At 38.7% G+C, this 26,987-nt stretch overlaps 1 protein-coding gene across 10 annotated transcripts in view; it reads right to left on the reverse strand.

The window, feature by feature from the left end:
* Window positions 1–26,987, reverse strand: part of ANKRD44 (ankyrin repeat domain 44) — a 322,401-nt gene that overhangs the window by 62,788 nt on the left and 232,626 nt on the right. For all 10 annotated transcript variants that reach the window (XM_054549624.2, XM_054549626.2, XM_054549620.2 and 7 more), the window contains one exon: window positions 26,209–26,320. In XM_054549624.2, coding sequence (XP_054405599.1) covers window positions 26,209–26,320 — 112 coding nt within the window. The remainder of the gene's footprint in view (window positions 1–26,208; window positions 26,321–26,987) is intronic.

The raw sequence follows: 26,987 nt of genomic DNA on the forward strand, positions 1-26,987 counted from the left end.
CATTACAATTGAACATGAGATTTGAGTGGGGACACATATCCAAACCATATCAACCACAATAACTAAGCATTCTATTTCTTCCCTATTCCAAATTCACAATATCATTGTTTTTTGTTTTTGTGTTTTTTAAGGCAGAGTCTCATTCTGTCACCCAGGCTGGAGTGCAGGGGTGCGATCTCGGCTCACTGCAGCCTCCACCTCCTGGGTTCAAGCAATTCTCCTGCCTCAGCCTCCTGAGTAGCCAGGATTAGGGGTGCCTACCATCATGCTTAGCTAATTCTTGTATTTTCAGTAGAGACAGGGTTTCATCATATTGTCCAGGCTGGTCTTGAACTCCTGACCTCAAGTGATCCACCCACCTTGGCCTCCCAAAGCGCTGGTATTACAGGTGTGAGCCATCACGCCTGGCCTAAAATTCACAATATCTTTTATTGCAATCAAAACTTTCCCCCTCAGAAAATTAGTTATTGGGCTAATTAAATTATATTACAGTTACCTTCTGTTGGTGAGCCGTCAGGTTATTTTTTGAAAGTTTTACTTACAGAGCGTATAAATTATCCTTGGTTATTCTCAGCTGTGATTGAGTTCTGTGAAAGCATAGTACCCTAGTACCCTGGGATATCCCCACATGTGAAATTATTCAAATGTCTCCCTTACTTTTTTTTTTTTTTTTTTTTTGAGGCAGGGTCTCACTCTGTTGCCCAGGCTGGAGTGCAGTGGCACAATTATGGCTCATTTCAGCCTTGACCTCCTGGGCTCAAGTGATCCTCCCACCTCAGCCTCCCAGGTAGCTGGGACTACAGGTACACACCACCATGTCCAGCTAATTTTTGTATTTTCTAGAGACAGGGTTTCGCCATGTTGCCCAGGCTGGTCTCGAACTCCATGGCTCAAGGGATCTGCCTGCCTTGGCCTCCCAAAATGCTGGAATTACAGGCATGAGCCACTGTGCCTGGCTATCCTTTTTTATCACCTTTAAGGTGCTGATGATACACACAATAGACCCCAACCTTCTCAAAACTGTAATTCTCTACCAAATACAGTCACTAGGAGGTACCGGCTTGGTTAAATCAGAATGTATCTTCATTTACTCATTCATTTATTTTAGAGACAGGGTCTTGTTCTGTCACCCAGGCTGGAGTGCAGTGTCACAATCACAGCTCACTGCACTCTCAAACTCCTGGGCTCAACAATCCTCCTGCTTCAGCCTCCTGAGTAGCTACGACTATAGGTGCTACAGGTGCACAACACACACCCAGCTAATTTTTTAATTTTTATTTTTTGCTCTCCACATGTGCCTTCTGAATCACTTAATAGTAACTTTGTTGAAGAGATAAATTAACAGTACTAGCTTAGAGTCCCAGCTATATCTCACTTATAAATAAGGGTCTGCTTTATCTTATTGTCACCACTGAGATGCTAATACTATTCCCTAGGGCAGAGATTCTCAACCAGGGCATTGTAACCCCTAGGGGACATTTGGCAGTGTCTGGAGTAAAAACGTTAAGTGGGGTGCTGGTTGTTAGTAGCACCTAGTGGGTAGAGGCCCGCATGTTATTAAGCCTCCTATAATGCCAAGATAGCCCCCCACAACAAAGAATTATCCTGTTCAAGATGTTAATAGTACCAAGGTTGAGAAATCCTGCTTTAAGGAAATAAAAGTAGATTAAAAAATTATTCCCGTTGAAACTTCGGGGTTACCATCCAGGCAGTGCAGAGCTCTGACTTTGAGCTTCATAATAGGAAGATAAGTTGCCAAGCAGAAGCCCTGTGATGGGAGTACCCCAATATATTCTCATAAAGGAATTTAGTGAACATGGACCCACTGGTGTATAGACCAGGTTCCAGGGAATATTGTAACCATCAACTTGATAGTGTTCATAGCTAGTGAGAAACCCATCCTTCACGTTTAATTTGACTGCATAGAAAATTTGGGAGTTGAATGGAGAATAAAATAGACAACAGATGTTAACCAAACCATCTAAATGACTTTAGGAACAGCCTTTCTTGATCCATTTTAAAATCTCTTCTTGTTTGGGGAAGTGTTGGGCTTGGGGGATGAAGTGCAATAAATACCTTCCGTGTTGTGACACATAAGAAAACCTCTAGCCATTTTTAGATTTTAATCATCTTACCCACATTACAGATGTAGGCTGTTTGGCAGAGGCTCAGAGGAAAGTGTTATCAGTCCTCAGCCATCTAATTACTTATCTTAGAGAAAATTAGGCAATGTTCCAAGTCTACAGAAGACTCATGTTCTGTCGGGAGTTATTAATTACAAGCAGACCTAAGAAGCATTAATTTGTTTTGGTAATCATGCCAGGGTGTATATAGCTCTGCCAAATAATACGGGAAGTAAAGACTGGGGAGAAGGTGAGCTGCTCGGCTCAGCTGGTAAAAGAGGGATTAAAACCAGATGGCCTCAATTCGTCTCTTTTAGCCAAGTTCTAAACAAAATATTCCTTGTGCTGAAGTTTAAATTAAATTGATGCCTGACTGCCCCACTCCTAATAATCTAAAATAATTGTCTTTAAAAAATTATTTCCTGTTTTGCTGTTGTTTTTTAAGAACTTGAGATAGGCTGGGTGTAGTGGCTCATGCCTCTAATCCCAGCACTTTGGGAGGCCGAGGCAGGCAGGTCACCTGAGGTCAGGAGTTTGAGACCAGCCTGGCCAACATAGTGAAACCCCCATCTCTACTAAAAATACAAAAATTAGCCAGGCATAGTGGTGCGTGCCTGTAGTTCCAGCTACTCAGGAGGCTGAGGCAGAATTGCTTGAACCCAGGAGGTGGAGGTTGTGGTGAGCCGAGATTGCACCACTGCACTCCAGCCTTGGCAATAGAGCGAGATTCCGTCTCAAAAAACAAAACAAAAAAAGAACTTGAGATAGTTAAAAGTTACTCTGACACACACCCACACCCACATCCATTTGCATAAACAAGAAAAAAGACGGGGAGAAAATAAACTAAAATGTAAACAGTAGTTATGTCTGGATGGTGGGATCATAGGGGATTTCTATTTTCTTTTTATATTTCTATGATGTTTCCACAATTTTTACAACTAAGCACAGATAGTTTTTATAATCAGAAAACAACCTGAAATAGGGCAGTTATTTATACCCATTCTGTCTTTCTAGCCCATTCTCTAATTATAATTCATTTCTACCTACACTGATATCCTTTAAAAAAAAACGGACTTTTGTTCTTGTTGCCCAGGTTGGAGAGCAATGGTACGATCTCGGCTCTTTGTAACCTCCGTCTCCTGGGTTCAAATGATTCTCTTGCCTCAGCCTCCCGAGTAGCTGGGATTACAGGTGCCCACCACCATGCCCATCTACTTTTGTATTTTTAGTAGAAACAGGGTTTTACCATGTTGGCCAGGCTGTTCATGAACTCCTGACCTCAGGTGATCCACCCTCCTTGGCCTCCCAAAGTGCTGGGATTACAGGCCTGAGTCACTGTGCCTGGCCCACACTAGTAATAATCCTAGTAACTATTTGGCTAAAGCACCATTTGCAGACTAGTTTCTGTATGGATGCCATGGTAGCGAATGTTTAGAGGCCATAGAATATGGGAGAGATATGGTCCCAGGTGGCATTAGCCCAAGGTAAACTGAGGAAAAGAGGCAGTTCTTTGGATCGATAGGCCCTCATCCACTCCATGCTCTTACACTGGCCTGTAGCTGCTCAAATCTCCCTCACAGAACAAAACTTATCTTTTCTATTTCTCATTCTCTAAAGCCCTTTGCTCTCCCTGAGCTGAGACCTGTGATGGATTTCTAACCTATAACACTGTAAGATAATGAATTTGTGTTCTTTTAATCTGCTCAATTTATGGCAATTTATTATGGCAGCAATGGAACACTAACACACACACATTGTAGCTCTAATTTGCATTTCCTTGATGACTATTAAAGCTGAGTACTTTTTTCACATGTTTATAAATACTTGGATATCCGCTTGTGAAGTGCCTGTTCAAGTTTTTTGCCCATTTTTCTATTGGGTTATCTATTTTTTTCTTATTGGCTTTTAAGTTTTCTTTATATGTTCTGTAGGAGTTCTTTATATATTCTGGATACAAGACCTTTTTCATATATATGTATTGCGCTCTGAAGCTTGCCTTTGTACTCTCTTAATGGTGCCTTTTGCTTTTTAATGTTAATAGAGTCCAATATATCCAGTTATTCCTTTTGGTTCATTAATTCTGCATCTTATTAAAAAATCTTTTTCTGTGAGTCACGAAGATGTTCTCTTATGCTTTCTTCTAAAAACGTTATTGTTGTACCTTTCACATATAGATCTGCAATCCATCTTGAATTCAGTTTTGTATATGGTAAAAGAATATTCATTTTCCTCCATATACATATTTTATTAACCTAGCACTATTTGGTGAAAAGGTAATTTTCTCTACTAAACTACTATGCACCTTTAATCAGGATACCACATATGTGTGGATCCATTTTTCAACTCTCTATTCTGTTCTTTTGATCAGTTCATCTATCTTTGCCCTAATACCATACTGTTTTTCTCAACTCTTTATTCTGTTCTTTTGGTTAGTTCATCTGTCTTTGCTCTAATACCATACTGTTTTCATTACATAGCTATTTTGTTGTTGGGACAGGGTCTTGCTATGTCACCAGGCTGGAGTACAGGAGTGCTATCATAGCTCACTGTAACCTCTAACTCCTGGGCTCAAGTGATCCTCTCACCTCAGCTCCAGAGTAAGTAGGACTACAGATGTGCCACCATGCCTGGCTAATTTTTAATTCTTTTCTAGAGACAGGGTCTCACTATATTGCCCAGGCTGGCCTCAACTGATACTCCTGCCTCAGCCTCCCAAAGTGCTGGGACATTACTATAGCTTTATAACAGATTTTTTGTATCTGGAAGTCTAAGTCCCCAGGTTGTTCTTTTTCAAGATTGCCTTATATATTCTTTACCCTTTGCATGTCTGTATAAAATTTAAAATCAGCTTTTCAATTTACACACAAAAAAAACCCTGCTGGGATTTTGATCAATCTGTAAATGAGTTTGGGAAGAGTTGCTATTTTCACGATCTTTCAATTTATAGAAATAATTATGTTTTTCTACTTATTGAAACAGAGTTACTTTTTCTCCATAATGTATTATAGTTTTACGGTAAGGGCATTTAATACTTTTTATGCTATTGAAAATTGTAGTTTTTTGTAAGTGATATCTTTTTAAAATTTCATTTTCTATTTGATGTTGCTGCGATATAGAAAATTGATTTTTAGAACATTAACCTTGTATATGGAAAGGGCAAAGTTGTTTCTTTAGGACATCTTTACTTTTTCTCAATAATGTTTTACAGTTTTAATGGAAATAACATTTTATATAATATTTTGGATGCTAGTACAAATGATAGTATTTTTGTAAACGATATTTTAAAAATTTTTAGCTAAATTTGTTTTTCTTGCTGGTATATAAAATATAGTTGCCTTTTGTATAATGACCTTATACCCTTATCAATCCATCTTGAATTGAGTTTTGTGTATGATACGAGGTAGAAGGAAAGATTTATTTCTCCTATATGCATATTCAATTAACCTACCACCTATCTTAACATCTGTAACTTGATTACATCTGCAAAGTCTCTTCTGCCATGTAAGGTAACATATTCACAGGTTCTAGAGTGTGGACATTATTGGCGGGCCATTCTGTCCACCACACTTTTATTTGTGTCTTCCTCTATTGCACCAGCTAGGACTCCCAGTCCAATATTGAAGAGAAAGGAAGATGGCAGGCATATTTGTCTTGTTCCTACTACAAGGAAAAAAAGCTTTTAATATTTTACCATTTAGTATAATGTTTGCCATAGATATTTTGCAGATGTTCTTTATCAGATTAATGATGTTCCTTTCTACTCCTAGTTAGCTAAGAATTGATCACAAATAGGTATTGAGCTTTACTAAATACTTGCATTGACTGAAATGTTTATCTGATCTTTTTCTGTTAATATGGTAAAATACCTTAATTTTCTAATACTAAGCTACCCTTGCATTCCCACTTAGCTGTTATGTATTATCTTTTTGAAGATATATTGTTGCACTTAATTTGCCAATATTTGGTTTAGAATTGTCAGTACTTTTTCATGGAAGTTTTCAGTCTAAAATACATACTTTTTTTTGCTTCTACCTTGGGGAATATAAGAACTGTTTTTGAATTTTTTTTTAAATTAAGAGATCTTTATTCTTAAGCACGTTATAATCTTCTGAAACTTGTCCACATTGATCCAACCATATAACAGCTCTTTTTGCTTCTATCTAAAATTTTCTGACCAGGTATGGTGGCTCTCATCTGTAATCTCAGCACTTTGGGAAGCCAACGCCAGGAGTTTGAGACAAGCCTGGGCAATACAGCAAGATCCTGTCACTACACAAAATTTTTAAAAGTTAGCCAGGCATGGTGGCACACGCCTGTAATCCCAGATACTCTGGAGGCTGAGGTGGGAGGATTGCTTGAATCCGGGGTTCAAAGGCTGCAGTGAGCTATGATCGCTCCACTGCACTCTAGCCTGGGTGACAGAGTCAGACTCTGTCTCAAAAATCATAAAAAATAAAAATTAAGAAATTAAAAATAAAATAATTTTTTGATGATTTCTTTGTCTGAATAATGGAAATATGTCTACGGGTTGGCAGTCTTATAGAACACACACATTTCCAACAGAATAATCCATTTTCATTTATTTCCTGCATTTCTGCCAGCTCACAGTATATGCTAAATCTGTCAAGATAGGGCTGGATCTATTTTATAGTAAGCAATACCTGGTATACTGTATGTTCTTAATAAATACACAATAACATTAAAAATGAAACCACCAGATGGTGCCACTGTAGGTAATAGTCAGCTTGTTAATTCTAACATAAAGAATGTTTTCTTTTAAGCACTATGTGAAAAAAATTTATTGAGATGGCCATTACTGCACATACTAATAATCATCTACTGCTTCACTCCATGCCTCACACTGCAGGTCCCCAAAGTCACTAAATGTTCAAATCAATATTGCTTGCAGTTAGAAAAGCACTGGAGTTGAATTGGAGGATTCATAGAGGTGTTCTCCCTGCATTTAGGCTGTGAATCTTTTTTTTTTTTTAGCAGTGACTTATTACTGCTCTGTGTTCCACGAATTAAAGCCTTTTTAAACAGAGAAGGGACGTTATACAAGATGAGGAAAAAATAATAGACAATTTTAAGAAGATCAGAAACTTATAGTTGATGTCAGCTGTCTTAATTTTTCACCTTCCAGAACATTATGAGTTCATTGAAACAATGTGAATGGTATCTATAAGGGCTTTGAGTATTAGAGTCTGAGGCCTAATCACTACTACAAGTCTGTATCTAAGATAAAAAGGAAGCAGGTCTCCTGCATTTCATTCTATTTAAAATGCATTTAGTCTCCTGCCCATTATCTACATTTATTAATAAAAGTTCTCATCTGAGGGCTAACTCAGTTGAAGTCCTGCACTGCAAAATACTTGACTGCATTATGTGACAGGCACATTGGAATAGAGACAAGCAGCCAACCCTATAAAATACTCCAGAATGATGGACGCTACATTTGATCAATTCCACTTGCTGAGCACATACAGTGTTCCTGTACATTATCAGGAAAAACTATAATACCGGCCTCACGTTTCCATGGTGACTTGTGAGAGCTATTCTTAAATTTAAGTTACCTCTTTTAATCAACAATAATTTTCATCTAGATGATATTCCCAGGCTACCCTGAATTATATTATCATGGTGTTAATTTACTTTCTGTCTCAGCTCAAGGTAAAATTTATTTGCCTAGGGCCAGAGAGAGTAGAGGGGTAGGGGTGGGTTGGAAGGGAATGTAGCAGCTGAGGGACATGGGAATATGATAAAAATTGCTTAAAAAGGAAACAAAGCAGATAACAGATTTGAATACAAAAAAGTATTAATTTTTCAATAATTTTAAAAAATTTGCAATGGAAAAAGTACATTTTTCTTACCTGCTCTTTGTCCTCACAAAAGCTGTACAAACCAACATAAATATGCTTTTGGACAGCATTTTTAATGTTAAATTACAGCATAAATTTCTCACTTTAAGCATCAATTAACATTTCAGTGATTCTAGCCCAGTCAATAAAATATACAACTTTAAAGAAAATTCCTTCTGATCCAACGACAGCTAATCTTGTTGGGATTCTGAAACACTAGCTAAAGACCACAAAGACTACTTCTGGCTAGTGGACATTAAAAGAAGCAGCACAGATTCAAGTAAGTATGTAAAGAAAGCTGTTATTATTTTAAGCAAAATTAAAACAGATGGGAGAGACAGACACACATGTATTCAGATATATGCCTGCCTCACATTTAATCTTTTATGAATGGCTGCTCCCAGATGGTGATGTGATTCAGCAATGCAATTTTAGATACACCATCTATTTTCCTTACTTCAATGTACTGTGTCAATTACAACTTTTCTACTTAGTGGCTGATGCAACCATCATCAAAAGAAAAATAAACCATCATGAAAACAAGTTCTGTGATATTTTGAAAACAAGGTGATAGTCAACTTGTCAAACCAAGTCCAGACATTTCTCTACACTCTCCATCCTTCAATTCGTTACAGGTTTGGTACTTCTATTCCACATTCACACATGTGAATGGCGAGGTAATGAAACAAGAGACCAACATAGCAAACACATTATGCTGATGAGTGTTTGTGAATCTCTCATTAACTGACTCCAGAATGGGACACGCTGTACCCTAAAGTCTCACAGCGTGTCACCTGTACCTCTTCCAGGACATCATGTTTTATCTTGGATAATGATAAGAATAATAGAAATACAGAATTCTAACAGAGCAACTACTGTATCTTGTCATAGTTATTTACATGCCAGTTCCCACTATGAGATAGTAAGCTCCCAGATATAGCAGCTTCTTCATCCTTTTAGATCTGGCACATAGCAGTATCCAGCAGATAGAGGAATCAATTAAGATACATTAAATGAATACATAATAACAGTTGCCACTTGTACCTATCATATGCCAGGCACTGTGCTAGATACTTTACTTCCATTCCTTTCCTTCCCAGTTTTATTGAGGCGTAACTGACAAGAAAAAATTGCATGTATTTAAGGTATACAATGTGAGGTTTTGATATATGTACACATTGTAAAATGATTACCACAAACAAACTAATTAATATCCTAATATCTGTCACCTCAGATAGTTACCTTGTGTGTGTGCGGTGAGAATACTTTCTACTCTCAGCAAATTTCAAGAATACAATGCAGTATTATTAACTATAGTCCTCATGCTGTACGTTAGATCTTCAGAACTTATTCATTCTGCAAACGGAAACTTCATATTCTTTGACCAGCATCTCCCCATTTCCCCTCAGACCTTAGCTCCTGGCAACCCCCATTCTACTCTCTGTTTTTATGAGTTCAACTTTTTTAGATTCCACAGGTAAAGTCAGTTCATGCAGTATTTGTCTTTCTGTGACTGGCTTATTTCACTTAGTGTAACGTCTTCCAGGTCATACATGTTGTTATAAATGGCAGGATTCCCTGCTGTTTTAAAGCTGAATGACTTCCCAGTCTCTGTGTGTCTCTGTGTGTGTACCGCAGTATCCATCTATCGATGAACACTTAGGTTGCTTCTATAGCTTGGCTATTGTGAATAGTGCTGCAGTGAACATGAGTGTAGATACGTCTTTGAGATACTGATTTCATTTCCTTTAGATATATATCTGGAAGATATGTATCTGGACTATATGGTAGTTCTATTTTTAATTTTTTAGGATTTACTTACATTCTTCCACTTAATGCTGTAAACAACCTAATCCCCATTTGACAGATTAGGCAAGCTATGAAGGCTCATGGAAGTGAAGTAAAATGCTTACAGATCTTGTAGCTAGGTAATTGTGGGGCTGGCATTCCAAACCAGACCTGTATAATGTGGAAGTCTTTGAGCTTTCAAGCATATCACACAGCCCCTCCTCTGGCCGAACTCCCATAAGCTCAGGCCTGAGTTGTCGGGTGGGGACTGCAGGAGGTGGTAGAGTGCAGACCCCACACCCAGGCATTGACAGTGGCAGCCCCTGCACTGTCATGGGTGGGCAGCAATTGGAGCAGTGTCTTTACTGGATACCTGTGACCAAACAGCCTTTGGGGTGTAAACAGTAATGGAAGATACCACTACAGAAAGTAAAAACAGGAGAAGAAGAAAATAGTGGGTGTCCTGTGCTCACCACGGGAAGTGCATAGAGCTCATGGGAAACATGCTGAAAGCCCTTCCGAAGGAACTGGATCAGAGCCAGAGCTCCTGCAGAATATGGGGGCAGGGCCAGAGAAATAACTGGGGAGTAGTCATTATAATCCTGTTATTACCCTATAGAGAACTAGGAAATGTGGGTGATAAGTCAATATTTATGTCACACATTTTTTACCTCCCAAACTAGGTTATAATCTCCTTGAAAGTAATATCCATGCCTTTATTTTTTTTTTTTTTTCCGAGACAGAGTCTCACTCTATTATCCAGGCTGGAGTGCAATGGTACAATCTTGGCTCACTGCAACCTCCGCCTCCCGGATTCAAGCAATTCTCCTGCCTCAGCTTCCCAAGTAGCTGGGATTACAGGCATGCGCCACCACTCCTGGCTAATTTTTGTATTTTTAGTAGAGACGGGGTTTCACCATGTTGGTCAGGCTGGTCTTGAACACCTGACCTCAGGTGATCCACCCACCTCGGCCTCCCAAAGTGCTTGGATTATAGGCGTGAGCCACCACACCCTCCCATGCCTAATATTATTTCTGTGTCAGCCATGGTTCCTAGCACATTTCCCTATAATCCAGTCTGTAACTTCAGAAAGTAGCCATCCTAAATTAGGTAGCTAATGTAAGAGAAGCCACACCTTGGAAGTTGTCCTAATGGTCTGCCAGGTCAGTTTTCATGGAGTCTAGGAAAAACAGCACCAGTGGTAAGGGTTTCTCTAGCCCTGTCCAGAGGACAGGACTCCTGAAAGGGTCACCAAAGGTATTCTGATTGGTAAGGCACTGGGTTTTGAATAAGAGAGGATACATGAGGTTATCAGAGCTTGAGCACACTGATTTTTACCCAATTTCTTTGATTTTAATTCTATACTCAGGAAGAAAACATCTGATCTTTATTCGGTTTGTAAAATTGGATCCCCTACTTAGAAGGGAACATAGCTGTAGTAGATGATATGAATCTCCTGGTCCTTTTAGCAGTTGGATTTTTCACTGTAAATTCATGAAGGATGTTCTTGTCATCCATCTGGTATGACTGGTATGATAATGCAGATGAATAAAGTTTATGAACTTATAAAAACTGGGGCCAAGTGGGATGCCTTATGCCTGTAATCCCAGCACTTTGGGAGGCTGAGGTGGGCAGATCTTTCGAGGCCGGGAGTTCAAGACCCACCTGGCCAGCAGATGAAACCCTGTCTCTACTAAAAATACAAAAATTAGTCAGGCGTGGTGGCATCCACCTGTAATCCCAGCTACTCAGGAGGCTGAGGCAGGAGAATCACTTGAACCTGGGAGGCAGGGGCCGCAGTGAGTCAAGATCGCACTACTGTACTCCAGACTGGATGACAGAGCGAGACTCTGTCTCAAATAAACAAACAAACAAACAAACAAACAACTGGGATGTAGACTCTAATCTCCAAACTCACTAACTGCTAGTACCCTGGAGAGCCTTAAAAAGGCCAGTACACAGGAAATATTGAGTAATCAAATATCTTAATTGTAACATTACCTTCATTTAAAAAATATATTTTAAGAGAGAATGACAACAAAAACACACTGCTCATTATGAAATGGTTGCTTTGGGCTATTTCTTACTATAGTTTGTCTCATATCAATGTGAGAAATTTGAGATCAAGATTGCTATATACCAAAAAATATCTTTATGGAATGTAAACAATTTTGTATGAAATAACTTATTGTTTGGAAAACTATAAAATGTTTCCTAGAAAAAAAATGCTATAGAGTTATGACTCTAAAATGTACTAAATTACCTTTCCAGTGACCAGGTGAATGTTATCACTTAATATTAACAAAACTAGGGGCAGTTCCAAGATGGCCGAATAGGAACAGCTCCAGTCTACAGCTCCCAGCGTTAGCGACGCAGAAGACGGGTGATTTCTGCATTTCCAACTGAGGTACTCGGTTCATCTCACTGGGGCTTGTCAGACAGTGGGGGCAGGACAGTGGGTGCAGCCCAACAAGCATGAGCCAAAGCAGGGTGAGGCATCGCCTCACCCGGGAAGTGCAAGGGGTCAGGGAATTCCCTTTCCTAGCCAAGGGAAGCGGTGACAGACAGCACTTGGAAAATCGGGTCACTCCCACCCTAATACTGTGCTTTTCCAACGGTCTTAGCAAACGGCACACCAGAAGATTATATCCCACGCCTGGCTCAGAGGGTCCCATGCCCACGGAGCCTTGCTCATTGCTAGCACAGCCGTCTGAGATCAAACTGCAAGGCGGCAGCGAGGCTGGGGGAGGGGCGCCCGCCATTACTGAGGCTTGAGTAGGTAAACAAAGCAGCCTGGAAGCTCGAACTGGGTGGAGCCCACCACAGCTCAAAGAGGCCTGCCTGCCTCTGTAGACTCCACCTCTGGGGGCAGGGCAAAGCCGAACAAAAGGCAGCAGAAACTTCTGCAGACTTAAAAATACTCATACTTTACAGACAAGCAAATACTGAGAGATTTTGTCACCACCAGGCCTGCCCTAAAAGAGCTCCTGAAGGAAGCACTAAACATGGAAAGGAACAACTGGTACCAGCCACTGCAAAAACATGCCAAGTTGTAAAGACCGTCAAGGCTAGGAAGGAACTGCATCAACTAACGAGCAAAATAACCAGCTAACATCATAATGACAGGGTCAAATTTGCACATAACAATATTAACCTTAAATGTAAATGGGCTAAATGTTCCAATTAAAAGACACAGACTGGCAAATTGGATAAAGAATCAAGACCCATCAGGGTGCTGTATTCAGGAGACTCATCTCACGTGCAGAGACACACATAGGCTCAAAATAAAGGGATGGAGGAAGATTACCAAGCAAATGGAAAAGAAAAAAAGGCAGGGGTTGCAATCCTAGTCTCTGATAAAACAGACTTTAAACCAACAAAGATCAAAAGAGACAAAGAAGGCCATTACATAATGGTGAAGGGATCAACTCAACAAGAAGAGCTAACTATCCTAAATATATATGCACCCAATACAGGAGCACCCAGATTCATAAAGCAAGTCCTTAGAGACCTACAAAGAGACTTAGACTCCCACACAACAATAATGGGAGACTTTAACACCCCACTGTCAACATTAGACAGATCAATGAGACAGAAAGTTAACAAGGATATCCAGGAATTGAACTCGGCTCTGCACCAAGCAGACCTAATAGACATCTACAGAATTCTCCACCCCAAATCAACAGAATATACGTTCTTCTGAGCACCACATCGCACTTATTCCAAAATTGACCACATAGTTGGAAGTAAAGCACTCCTCAGCAAATGTAAAAGAACAGAAATTATAACAAACTGTCTCTCAGACCACAGTGCAATCAAATTAGAACTCAGGATTAAGAAACTCACTCAAAACCGCTCAACTACATGGAAACTGAACAACCTGCTCCTGAATGACTACTGGGTACATAACGAAATGAAGGCAGAAATAAAGGTGTTCTTTGAAACCAACGAGAACAAAGACACAACATACCAGAACCTCTGGGACACATTTAAAGCAGTGTGTAGAGGGAAATTTGTAGCACTAAATGCCCACAAGAGAGAGCAGGAAAGATCTAAAATTGACTAACATCACAGTTAAAAGAACTAGAGAAGCAAGAGCAAACACATTCAAAAGCTAGCAGAAGGCAAGAAATAACTAAGATCAGAGCAGAACTGAAGGAGATAGAGACACAAAAAAACCCTTCAAAAAATCAGTGAATCCAGGAGCTGGTTTTTTGAAAAGATCAACACAATTGATAGACCACTAGCAAGACTAATAAAGAAGAAAAAAGAGAAGAATCAAATAGTTGCAATAAAAAATGATAAAGGGGATATCACCACCTTTATCTGTATTTCACCACAGAAATACAAACTACCATCAGAGAATACTATAAACACCTCTACGCAAATAAACTACAAAATCTGGAAGAAATGGATAAATTCCTGGACACATACACCCTCCCAAGACTAAACCAGGAAGAAGTTGAATCCATGAATAGACCGATAACAGGCTCTGAAATCAAGGCAATAATTAACAGCCTACCAACCAAAAAAAGTCCAGGACTAGACGGATTCACAGCCTAATTCTACCAGAGGTACAAGGAGGAGCTGGTACCATTCCTTCTGAAACTATTCGAATCAATAGAAAAAGAAGGAATCCTCCCTAACTCATTTTATGAGGCCAGCATCATCCTGATACCAAAGCCTGGCAGAGACACAACAAAAAAAGAGAATTTTAGACCAATAACCCTGATGAATATCGATGCAAAAATCCTCAATAAAAAACTGGCAAACCGAATCCAGCAGCACATCAAAAAGCTTATTCACCACGATCAAGTGGGCTTCATCCCTGGGATGCAAGGCTGGTTCAACATACGAAAATCAATAAACGTAATCCAGCATACGAAAATCAATAAACGTAATCCAGCATATAAACAGAACTAAAGACAAAAATCACATGATTATCTCAATAGATGCAGAAAAAACCTTTGACAAAATTCAACAGCCCTTCATGCTAAAAACTCTCAATAAATTAGGTATTGATGGGACGTATCTCAAAATAATAAGAGCTATTTATGACAAACCCACAGCCAATATCATACTGAATGGGAAAAAACTGGAAGAATTCCCTTTGAAAACTGGCATGAGACAGGAATGCCCTCTCTCACCACTCCTATTCAACATAGTGTTGGAAGTTCTGGCCAGGGCAATCAGGCAGGAGAAAGAAATAAAGGGTATTCAATTAGGAAAAGAGGAAGTCAAATTGTCCCTGTTTGCAGATGACAAGATTGTATACTTAGAAAACCCCATCGTCTCAGCCCAAAATCTCCTTAAGCTGATAAGCAACTTCAGCAAAGTCTCAGGATACAAAATCAATGTGCAAAAATTACAAGCATTCTTAGACACCAGTAACAGACAAACAGAGAGCCAAATCATCAGTGAACTCCCATTCACAGTTGCTTCAAAGAGAATAAAATACCTAGGAATCCAACTTACACAGGATGTGAAGGACCTCTTCAAGCAGAACTACAACTCAAACACTGCTCAACGAAATAAAAGAGGACACAAACAAATGGAAGAACATTCCATGCTCATGGATAGGAAGAATCAATATCATGACAATGGCCATACTGCCCAAGGTAATTTATAGCTTCAATGCCATCGCCATCAAACTACCAACGAATTTCTTCGTAAAATTGGAAAAAACTACTTTAAAGTTCATATGGAACCAAAAAAGAGCCCGCATTGCCAAGACAATCCTAAGCCAAAAGAACAAAGCTGGAGGCATCACACTACCTGACTTCAAACTATACTACAAGGCTACAGTCACCAAAACAGCATGGTACTGGTAACAAAACAGAGATATAGACCAATGGAACAGAACAGAGCCCTCAGAAATAATACCACACATCTACAACCATCTGATCTTTGACAAACCTGACAAAAACAAGAAATGGGGAAAGGATTCCCTATTTAATAAATGGTGCTGGGAAAACTGGCTAGCCATATGTAGAAAGCTGAAACTGAATCCCTTCCTTACACCTTATACAAAAATTAATTCAAGGTGGATTAAAGACTTACATGTTAGACCTAAAACCATAAAAACCCTAGAAGAAAACCTAGGCAATACCATTCAGGACATAGGCCTGGGCAAGGACTTCATGACTAAAACACCAAAAGCAATGGCAACAAAAGCCAAAATCGACAAATGGGATCTAATTAAACTAAAGAGCTTCTGCACAGCAAAAGAAACTACCGTCAGAGTGAACAGGCAACCTACAGAATGGGAGAAAAATTTTGCAATTTATTCATCTGACAAAGGGCTAATATCCAGAATCTACAAAGAACTCAAACAAATTTACAGGAAAAAAACAAACAACCCCATCAAAAAGTGGGCAAAGGATATGAACAGACAGAAGATATTTATGCAGCCAACAGACACATGAAAAGATGCTCATCATCACTGGCCATCAGATAAATGCAAATCAAAACCACAATGAGATACCATCTCACACCAGTTAGAATGGCGATCATTAAAAAGTCAGGAAACAACAGGTGCTGGAGAGGATCTGGAGAAATAGGAACACTTTTACACTGTTGGTGGGACGGTAAACTAGTTCAACCATTGTGGAAGGCAGTGTGGCGATTCCTGAAGGATCTAGAACTAGAAATACCATTTGACCCAGCCATCCCATTACTGGGTATATACCCAAAGGATTATAAATCATGCTGCTATAAAGACACATGCACACGTATGTTTATTGTGGCACTATGCACAATAGCAAAGACTTAGAAGCAACCCAAATGTCCATCAATGATAGACTGGATTAAGAAAATGTGGCACATATACACCATGGAATACTATGCAGCCATAAAAATGATGAGTTCATGTCCTTTGTAGGGACATGGATGGAGGTGGAAACCATCATTCTCAGCAAACTATCGCAAGGACAAAAAAACCAAACACCACATGTTTTCACTCATAGGTGGGAATTGAACAATGAGAACACTTGGACACAGGAAGGGGAACATCACACTCTGGGGACTGTTGTGGGGTGGGGGGAGGCGGGAGGGATAGCATTAGGAGATGTACCTAATGTAAATGATGAGTTAATGGGTGCAGCACACCAACATAGCACATGTATACATATGTAACAAACCTGCATATTGTGCACACGTACCCTAGAACTTAAAGTATAATAAAAAAAAAATTTGACCTTCTCTTTGCTGAATTGCTTTTCCACCTTTGTTAAAAATCAGTTGGGCATATTTTTGTGGGTATATGTCTAAGCTGTCTATTCTGTTCCATTGTGCCTATCACTCTGCCAATACTTCACAGTCTTGATTACTGGGTAAGATATCAACAAGACTGTCAGGTATTGACACAGTAATATAAAATATATAGTATATATTCAAGCTATATAATAATTCTTGAAATTAGGTAGAATGATTTTTCCCACGTTGTTCTTTTTCAAAATTGTGTTAGCTTTCTAGTTCTTTTGCTGTTCCATATAAATTTTAGAAAAATCTTTCATCTGTCTATAAAAACCTTGCTAGAATTTTGATAAGAATTGTGTTAAACCTACAGATTAATTTGGCATCTTTACTACATTGAGTCTTCTAATCCACGAATACAGAACGTCTCTCCTTTTTTTTTTTTAGATCTTTGATTTCTTTCATCAGCATTTTGTGGTTTCAACACACATGTCTTTTGGATCTAGGACTAAGCACAGAGTTCTGACAGCAATTTTTTGGTGCAGTCGAAAATAATATTGTACTTTTAATTTTTGTATCTACATATTCATTCCTAGTACACAGAAATGCAATTGATTTTTATACATTTATCTCATATCTTGTGACCTTGATGAACTCAGTTATGACTTCTAGGATTTTTTGATTACTGGGGATTTTCTATGCAGACAATAATGTCATCTGCAAATAGGAACAGTTTTGTTTATTCCTTTCTGATCTGTACACATTTTATTTCCTATTCTTGCCTAATTGCTCTGGCTAGAACTTTTAGCACAATGTTGAATAGGAGTGGTATAAGAAGATATCTTTGCCTTAGTCTTTTACCATTAAGTAAATTAGCTGTTCTTTATCAAGTTGTTACATGCTCTTTGTCAAGTTGAGGAAGTTCCCCTCTATCTAATTTTTCTAGGAGAGTTTTGTTTTTTTTGTTGTTGTTGTTTGCTTGTTTTATTGTCTTAAATAAGTGTTCAATGTTGTCAAAAGTGTTTTCTGCATTGGTTGATATAAATCTGATTTTTCTTCTTTAGCCTGTTAATACAGTGAATTACACTGACTGATTTTCAAATATTGAAACAGGCTTGCATCCCCGTAATAAATTCCATTAGTCATGATATATAATTCTCTATATGTATCACTGAATTCTATTTGGTAATTTGTAAAGATTTTTCCATTCATGTTCAGGAAAAACATTGTGCTCGCTCTCACTCTCTCTCTCTCTCTTTCTCTCTGTGTGTGTGTGTGTCTCTCTCTCTTCGGTACTTAATATCAAGGTATTACCTTCATAAATGAATTGGAAAGTATTCTCTTGTATTCTATTTTCCAGAAAAGATTGTGTAGAATTATGTTAATTCTTTAAGTATTTGGTAGAATTCTCAGTGAAATCATCCATGCCTGGAAATTTCTTTAGGGGAAGTTTTAAAATTTAATTTTCTGAATAGTTAAAGGGCTATTCAAATAATCTACTTCATATTGGGTAAATGGTGGTAGTTTTTGTTTTTCAATGAATGAGTCTATTTTATCAAGTTGTCAAATTAATATATGTAGAGTTATTCATCATATTCCTTTATCCTTTTAATATCTGCAAGGTCTATGGTGACATCCCCTATTTCATTCCTGATATTGGTAATTTATGTTTTCTCTCTCTTTTTCTTAGCTACAGGTTTTTCAATGTTACTGATTTTTCAAAGAATCAGATTTTTGTTTCATTGAATTTCTTCACTGGTTTTCAATTTCATTTATTTCTGCCTCCATCTTTATATCAATTTTCTGCTTATTTTGAGTTTAATTTGCTCTCTCCAGATTCTTGAAGTAGCTTAGATTACTGACTTGAGACTTTCCTCTTTTCTGATGTAACCATTTCGTGCTAAAAATTTCTTTCTCAGCATAATTTAGCTGAGTCCCCAAATTTCACTTTGTTGTACTTTCATTTTCATTCAGTCCAAGATATTTCTTGAATTTCTCTTGAGGCTTTCCTTTTAACTCATGAATTATTTACAAGTCTGGTTTTAATTTCCTAGTGTTGGAGATTTTCCCGGTATCTTTCTGTTATTGATTTCTAGCTTTATTCCATTATGGCTAGAAAACACACTCTATATGATTTCAATTCTTTTATGTTTTTTGAATTTTGTTTTATGGTGCAAGATATTGTTTATCTTGGTGAACGTTCATGGGCACTTGAACTAAATATATATTCTCATGTTGCTGGGTAGAGTGTTCTTATTGTTGATCAGATCCTCTTGGTTGATTATGTTATTGAGTTTTTCTATATACTTGACAATTTTCAGTCTCATTGTTCTACCAAGTGTTGAGAGAGAGGTGCTAAAGTCTCCCACTATAATTGTGTATTTCTGTTTATCTTTTCAATTCTAACAGTTTTTGCTTCACATATATCGTAGCTCTGTTGTTTGGGGCATACACATTTAGGACACTCTCCTTGAGTGGGGTTCCAACCCTTACTAGGCTGCCTTCCTGACTTCCCTCCTGCGGCCTCAGTGCCAGCTGGGCTGCCTTCCTGCTCTGCTCAGGCTTGCCTAGTGGGTTTGTGACTGAGAGGGAGGGAGGGAGGGATGGAAGGAGGAAAGAAGGAAGGAAGGAAGGAAGGAAAAGGAAGAAAGGAGGAGGGAGGGTAGGGGGAGGAAAGGAGGGTGGGCCAGATTAACTAATTTTTTTGGTTGACTTTTAAACTGCCTTCTCCTTAAAACAAAAAATCTTCCTTTTTCTGACATCACTGAGTCCTTAGAAGTTTCCACATCAGAAGCAGTAATTCCTGTTCCTTGAACCTCCTAGTGCTCCCTATCCATCTGGAAGAAATTACAAAGAAATGTGTGCACATATGTGTATGTGTGTGTGTGTGATGTCTTTATACCAGTTTGACATGTTAGTATAGGTTTTTATTGAAGAAGAAAACATGGAGGACCAATTGCAATAAAATGAGCTGGTATTGGAAAGTAATCAAATCTAAAGAAAAGTCCAGGCCACAGAAAGGCAAATTTTCATTTCTTTTCTCACCTGCCATCTTCTATGAAATACCTTCCTAACAAACAGGATGGTTGCTATATACTTAAAAATTAGCATTGATGTTTTATCACTAAATAAAGCTTAGTCACTCACAGTGTATTTCACTTGTTCAACAACTTTTGGCACCTGATAAGTGCCTGACAGTATTAGAACCTAATGCCTTATAAGTTGATATTTAAATTCGCAAATGTTTAAAGGATAATAGTTTATTTTTCCTTAGAGCTCAGCATTAATTTTTTCCTGAAACAATGACTAAGTGTGTAGCTATTTACCGAACCAGTGAGTCACGGGTATAATCAAATAATACATTTATTCTCTTTTTCCCTATACTAGGTCCGATCTCCTTTATGAGGTTATTCTTTTCCTGCCACTTCATACAAAATCTCCAACAAATAATAAAGAGTTCTCTAGGCACTTTAGTTTAAAACATAACTTCATGTCAGCAATCAATACATCTATTCCAGTGTGACAATCATAGACTCCTAACATTGTTTAACTTATTAAAATTCCTTCCCGCCTTCCCCTAAAAACTGAAGTGGGTAACGAGACATGGCTGACTTCTCTGTTCCCTAACCTAGGACTTCTCCTTCTCCTCATCTGCCTCTGCCTCCTCCAGGACTAAAGGGGATAGGGAAAGGAAGACACATTAGGAGCAAGGACAATGGTCTGCCTGGCACCTTTCTGGCAGTGATGTCTTCTGACCAGGTCAGATGTTTACAATTGTCCCTCTCTTAGATGCTGAATTAGGTTCTCCACCATCACTGGGGCGTCTCACCTGCAGTCCCTCTGCCTGGGTGAATGGACCTTCCTGCTGGTAACTTATATTCCCCTCTCCACACTAGGAATCCCGGGTCTCTCGACTCTTCCAGGCAGCCCTCTTGAGTGGGATCAAGAAGAACTCCAGGCTAGCTCTGGCCCTTGGCTCACATTTGGACATTGGGAAATATATACTTTGACCCATCATTACTGAGAGTGGAGTGATTTCCCAAACACAGCCTTCTTCTTATTTAGCTGCCTGGCCAGCAAGTTCTGGTCAGAGCCATTTAGTCTTCAGATTTATCATATACCAGTCAGGCATGCTCCCTAAATTGTGTGGGACACAAATAAGATATCTAAGCAATCTCCCTGAAGCTTCCCTCCCTTAAGGTTGGGGTCAAGAGAAGGCATTCTATCTCCTCCACTATGAGGGGTGGTAGAATTCACAGCAGAGCTAGCTCCAAAGAAGCCTTCTCTCTAATCTCTAACTTCTTGTTCTTTCCAACTGTGACTTTAGAAATGGGGAAGGGGGCCATGGGTTGAAGCACCAGTATCTCACTTTGAAATGTGGAGGCAATGGCCCCAGTGTCCTAGGCCCTCAACTGAAGGCAAAACTGAAATGTTCTATTTTAACACATCCTGTTGAATTGTTCTTTCATCAGCTGCCAAATTCATTCATGGTAAAGCCCCCCAAATTTTTTCTGCCACATTACAAAAAAAATGGAACATCTTATCATAAAATATTGTCTATTCCACTGTTTTGAATACAGATTTACATCCAAATTCTAACTCAAAATTTGTGAACTTATATTCACATCTGAGAGGATGCCAGTGGTATCAAAATATCCATGCTCACCCCCACCCTCGCCCTTAATGAGAGTTCCTCATAGGATTTTATGTTTCTCTCCAACTGAATTAAATAGAAGAAAACACAAGACCAGCATTGTTGAGGTTTCCAGAGAACACTGCCCCTTGGCAGGCTGCCTGCTGGGAGGTCAGGCACAACCCAAGTCCTTCTCTTAGCAGGACCTCTGAGGAGAGAAAACAGTCATCAGAGACTTGTTTGGGGCTGGGGTTCAAATTTTTCATTTTCTTGTCCTTAGATGACCACCCAGTAGTTTTCCTTTTTTTTAAATGCTTTTCTCTACCTGCTTTCTTAGTCTTGAGAGGCTTAATGAGACATTGCCAATGTAAGTCCATATTATTTTTCTAAGAGATGGGGTCTTGTTCTGTCACCCAGGCTGGACCGCAGTGGTGCAATCATAGGTCACTGAAACCTCAAACTCCTGGGCTCAAGCAATCTTCATGCCTCCTGAGTAGCTAGGACTACAGGTGCACATCACATCACCATACCTGGCTAATTTTAAAAATACTTTTGTAGAGACAAGGTCTTGCAATGTTGCCCAGGTTGGTCTTGAATTCCTGGACTCAAGCAATCCTCCTACCTCAGCCTCCCAAAGTGGCGGGATTATAAGCTGTGAGCCACTGCACCTGGCCATAAGTCTATCTTATACAGACACATATATTTATTCAGAGCCGGGTGGTAATGGTTTTCTAAAGTCCTGTGATAAACACAAGAAACAACCTAAAACATTGAGTCGTTTATTTGAAAGCAGCATAATTTTAGTGTTGAGTTGCCCAAGACACAGTTGCTTTCAGTCTTTCTTCAGAGAATCCCAGAAGCTCCTAGAATATGTAAGTAGGGGCGTTTGTCACCCCTACTTATTCTCACAGTTGCAGTTCAAGTTCATTCCTATCATTGAACAGGGGAGAAGATTCAGAGAAGCAGCCAAATTCCAAATGATTTGGCATGAAAAATCTCAGCCTGAAAGTAATCAGAGGCCTAGAGTTTTCAATCTCTCTAAGTTTTGTAGACAATTTACATAATTACATTGGCACACACATTTTTCCATTTCAATAAAAAAGTCTCAAAGATCTTTATGTTCATGGACAAATCTTTAATATTGTAAAAAATATATAATAAACCAATATAAACTAAAAAATTCCAAATAGGGGCATGATTCCTTGATTTTTCTTTTCAGAGCCAGTAAGAATACATTTCAGATAGAGGAAAAGGGAGGCCTGGAACTTTCCTTTGCCAATTCCCTTCCTCCACTCAAACATACACAAGAAGCTTTATTAGCCAAGTCTCCCCTACTTTGCTTTGATATTTTGAGCCCAATTGAATATGACTGATCACAGCTCTCAGTACATGTTTGTGGGCAGATTTTTGCTTGCACACAAAGTACAAACGTTTTTGATCAAGACCAGCTGAGAACATTGGCCTAAGTAGGTAGACTTGGCAGAATTCTCAACCTTGGCTATTTCTATCAAGGCTAAGGGGTTCATACTACTTTTTAGAAGTCTTTTTTCCTCATGGAACTAATTAAATATAAGTCTGTATAATAGAAGTAAAGTTAAAACAACTATAATAATTTCTGTTTCTTTTTGATTACAGCAAAACGGACTGAACACAAAGTAGTTTATAAATTCTATGCTTACGATCACAGACAGGAGCCACAAACCATGAATGCCAAAGTAAACGCAGACCAAGCTAAGTGTCAGAGTCAAAGAAAATATACATCAAATTTAATGATACATATTTAATGATATGTATAATCACAGTAATTGCTTGAGTAGATGGGAGGAGGCGCCAAAGACACATTTCATCAGCCTCACAAATCAGCTGGTCCAAATGGCGCCCCCATCTTCTTCGATCCTACTCCAGCACCCAGAGGACAAAGTCCCTGGACTGGTAGTGAAGGCCAGAGGACCACACATACTCATTTACTCTCTCCATTCCCTCCATAGGCCAGAAGCATAGGCTGGGATGGTGGAGTCAAAAAAAGATCTCCTTGCACAATTCCTGCTCAGAGGCTCAAATAACCTATGAAGAGCTACCAGATGTGTGTCTCTTCATCAACGTAACTCTAGCACAAAGTACAGAGTCAGGGACAATTTGTTAAAAGGATGACCCCTGTGAAGACGGCTGTTTGTGTTGGGAGATGAGGAAGAAGATTGGCATGGCGATGTGAAAGTCTTAGAAATTTACCTCCTAGTGCATATAAATTAATTGGATTGCTTTCCTATCATCTAGTATCCAAGGAAATTGGAGTTTTAAAGACTGTTAAGATATTGGGTTCCTACAGAAAGAGGGAAAATATATGAGAAAAAGTGTCCCCCTCAAAACCCCACTTCTTCATTTAATACTTGTTTTGGGGTTTTTTAAAAAACTTTTAGGTTCAGGGGTGCATGTACAGGTTTGCTATATAGGTAAATTTGTGTCATGGGGGTTTGCTGTACAGATCATTTTGCCACCCAGGTACTAAGCCTCTTACCAAATAGTTATTTTTTCTTATTCTCTCCCTCCTCCCATCCTCCACCCTGAAGTAGGCCCCAGTGTCTATTGTTCCCCTCTTTGTGCCATGTGTTCTCATCATTTAGTTCCCACTTATAAATGAGAACATGCAGTATTTGGTTTCTTGCTCCTGTGTTTGTTTGCTAAAGATTATATCCTCCAGCTGTATCCATGTTCCTACAAACGACATGATCTAGTTCTTTTTTATGGCTGCATAGTATTCCATGGTATATATGTACCATACTGTCTTTATCCAGTCTACTGTTGACAGGAAGTTAGGTTGATTCCATGTCTTTGCTATTGTAAATAATGCTGCAATGAACATACATATGCATGTATCTTTATGGTTAGAATGATTTATATTCCTTTGGGTATACACCCAGTGGTGGGATTGCTGGGTTGAATGGTAGTTTTGCTTTTAGGTCTTTGAGGAATTGCCACAGTGCCTTCCACAATGGTTAAACTAATTTACACTCCCACCAACAGTGTATAAATATTCCCTTTTCTCCACAACCTGGCCAGCATCTGTTATTTTTTGACTTTTTATTAATAGCCATTCTGACTGGTATGAGATGGTACCTCATTATGGTTTTGATTTGCATTTCTCTAATGATCAGTGATGCTGAGCTTTTTTTCATACGCTTATGGCCACACATATGTTTTCTTTTGAAATTCACTTAACGCTTATATCAAAGACAGGCCCTATTCCCTCTCCCCTCCTTTCAGAACCCTTTCCTCCTGTCTTATCTCCTGTTCTAATCCATCCACAGTTAGGTGAGCCAGCAGTGGGGATAAGATAACTGCGAAGGCCTGATTTGTGGTTCCACTCCTAGGGGAAAGTCCAGGATTGTTTTCAGGGTTGTGTTTTGTTTTGATTGGGAGGGGGTGGAGCATAAGAATGTTTTTAGCCTACTTAGGATCTTTGCTTTGTACGAACTACACCCCAGAGGAATTTTGGGATGCATTCCAAAATAGGAATACATAAAACTTTCTGTCCAACTAAAATCATTCAGGAAAATGAGAGGAGAACTTTCATCCTGTGTTACAAATGACTGACTGAGGTTTCTTTCCTGAAAGCAAACAATAGTAACACTTCTACCAATTATATTGATAATCCGGTCTGTTTGACTGACAGTGTAAATTAAGATCAATTAACACCTCCTCCTAACTATTTTTGAATGTTTTATCATTGTCACGAATAGTCATCTCTTTGTAAATTACACAGGGCCAATGTTGATCTAATCAAAGGGGGGTAATTTCATTATCAGACAAAATTTGTGAAACCTTCTTATGGACAGAAAAACCTCTTACTTGAATAACAGAAATAATGGTACCAAAATGGTCTTCCTGAAAAAATGAAGATATTGCATGCAATATGTTATTTCTATATAAAGAAGGTGTTAGGATAATTATCCTGAGTTTCTAGACTATGAAGGATTAAAGATAACTCACAAAAGTACTATAGAACAGCACACATTATTAAGACTATAATAACAAACTGTATAATAAAAGTTTGTTTTATCATGACAATTATGACATGGTTTTCATAGAGAAAACCAATTAAAGACAGCTGTGTCTTAAGTATATTTTGGAAGGCAGGCTCATAATACGTAGTGACAGTAGAAAGCCTTCACTCTGCCACTGATTAACACACACACACACACACACACACACATACACGCATGCACATTTTGTGAGGAGCATTTCTTATATGGGATCTAAATACAAAGCCATATTTGCTAATAGGTCTATACCAACTTCCATGGCAATGCTGGTGTTAGGAGGCAGAAATGGTACTGCCTTATATCAATGACTACCATGCTTTTGCGCTGTGCTTAAAAGCCTTGGGTGGTGGTGGGGCTCTAACCTGCAAAGGAAGGCAGCATGGTGTGGTAGAAAAAACACTTTTTGAAATCAGAATTCATGAAATCCTGATTCATGGACCCACTTTTTACACAAACCAGAGCTACAACTCTGGAAAAAACAGTTAATGCCTCTGTGATTTGGGGTGTGTGTGTGTGTGTGTGTGTGTGTGTCTGTGTGTGTGTGTTAGAGAAAACAAAACAAAACAACTCACCAATTCCAGACACTGCCTGTGCCCATAGGCGGCAGCATAATGTACGCTATTGTAACCTTCCTTGTCCCGGATAGACGGATTTGCATCATTTTGAAGCAGAAACTCTAGACATCTGTAAGTATAAAGATGAAGTGTTATTTTAGAAAACATCTCTGGACTGAAAAAGATAATTTATGTAAATCCTCCTATTATGAACGTTCCATGAAGTACTTTATGAGTTTGTTTCTTTAAAAATCCTACAGCAATGGAGTTTTATGTGTTGAAAATTGTGTGTGTGTATGTGTGTGTGTGTGTGTGTGTGTGTGTTTTCTGTAGCTATCTTTATTTGAGCTAAATATAGCCATTCTAGAATTCAGAAAAAGCTTTAGGAAAAAGAGGGTAATTTACGATTTTTTTCTCCTCATCTTCAGGTAAGAATATCTGTTATCAAGATTACTGAATAGCAAGTTTTGGAGCTCCATGTTCAACAAAGTCTCAATAAAGAAGTGGTCAATATCAGGGCAAGTAACAGGGCAACCTCAATAGGGAGAGGTTTACTCTTAACCTCCCCATAAAATCAAAGGTTAGAAAATGAAAGTTAAAAAGAGTAAGAAAAAAATAAGAATAGCCTAAACAATAAAAAGATTAAAGGAATGGGTAAGCATTTTTAAAGAACAAAGAATTAACTTCATAACCACATATGAATAAAGAGGCTTAAATTTCACCATTAGGAATATAGACCTGAAAAAAAAAAGTTTAAAGCCTTTTCAGGCAGAGTTGTAATTTTTCTGAAAAAGCCA

This window comes from Pongo abelii, chromosome 11, assembly GCF_028885655.2.
Source record: "Pongo abelii isolate AG06213 chromosome 11, NHGRI_mPonAbe1-v2.0_pri, whole genome shotgun sequence".
Lineage (NCBI taxonomy): Eukaryota > Metazoa > Chordata > Mammalia > Primates > Hominidae > Pongo > Pongo abelii.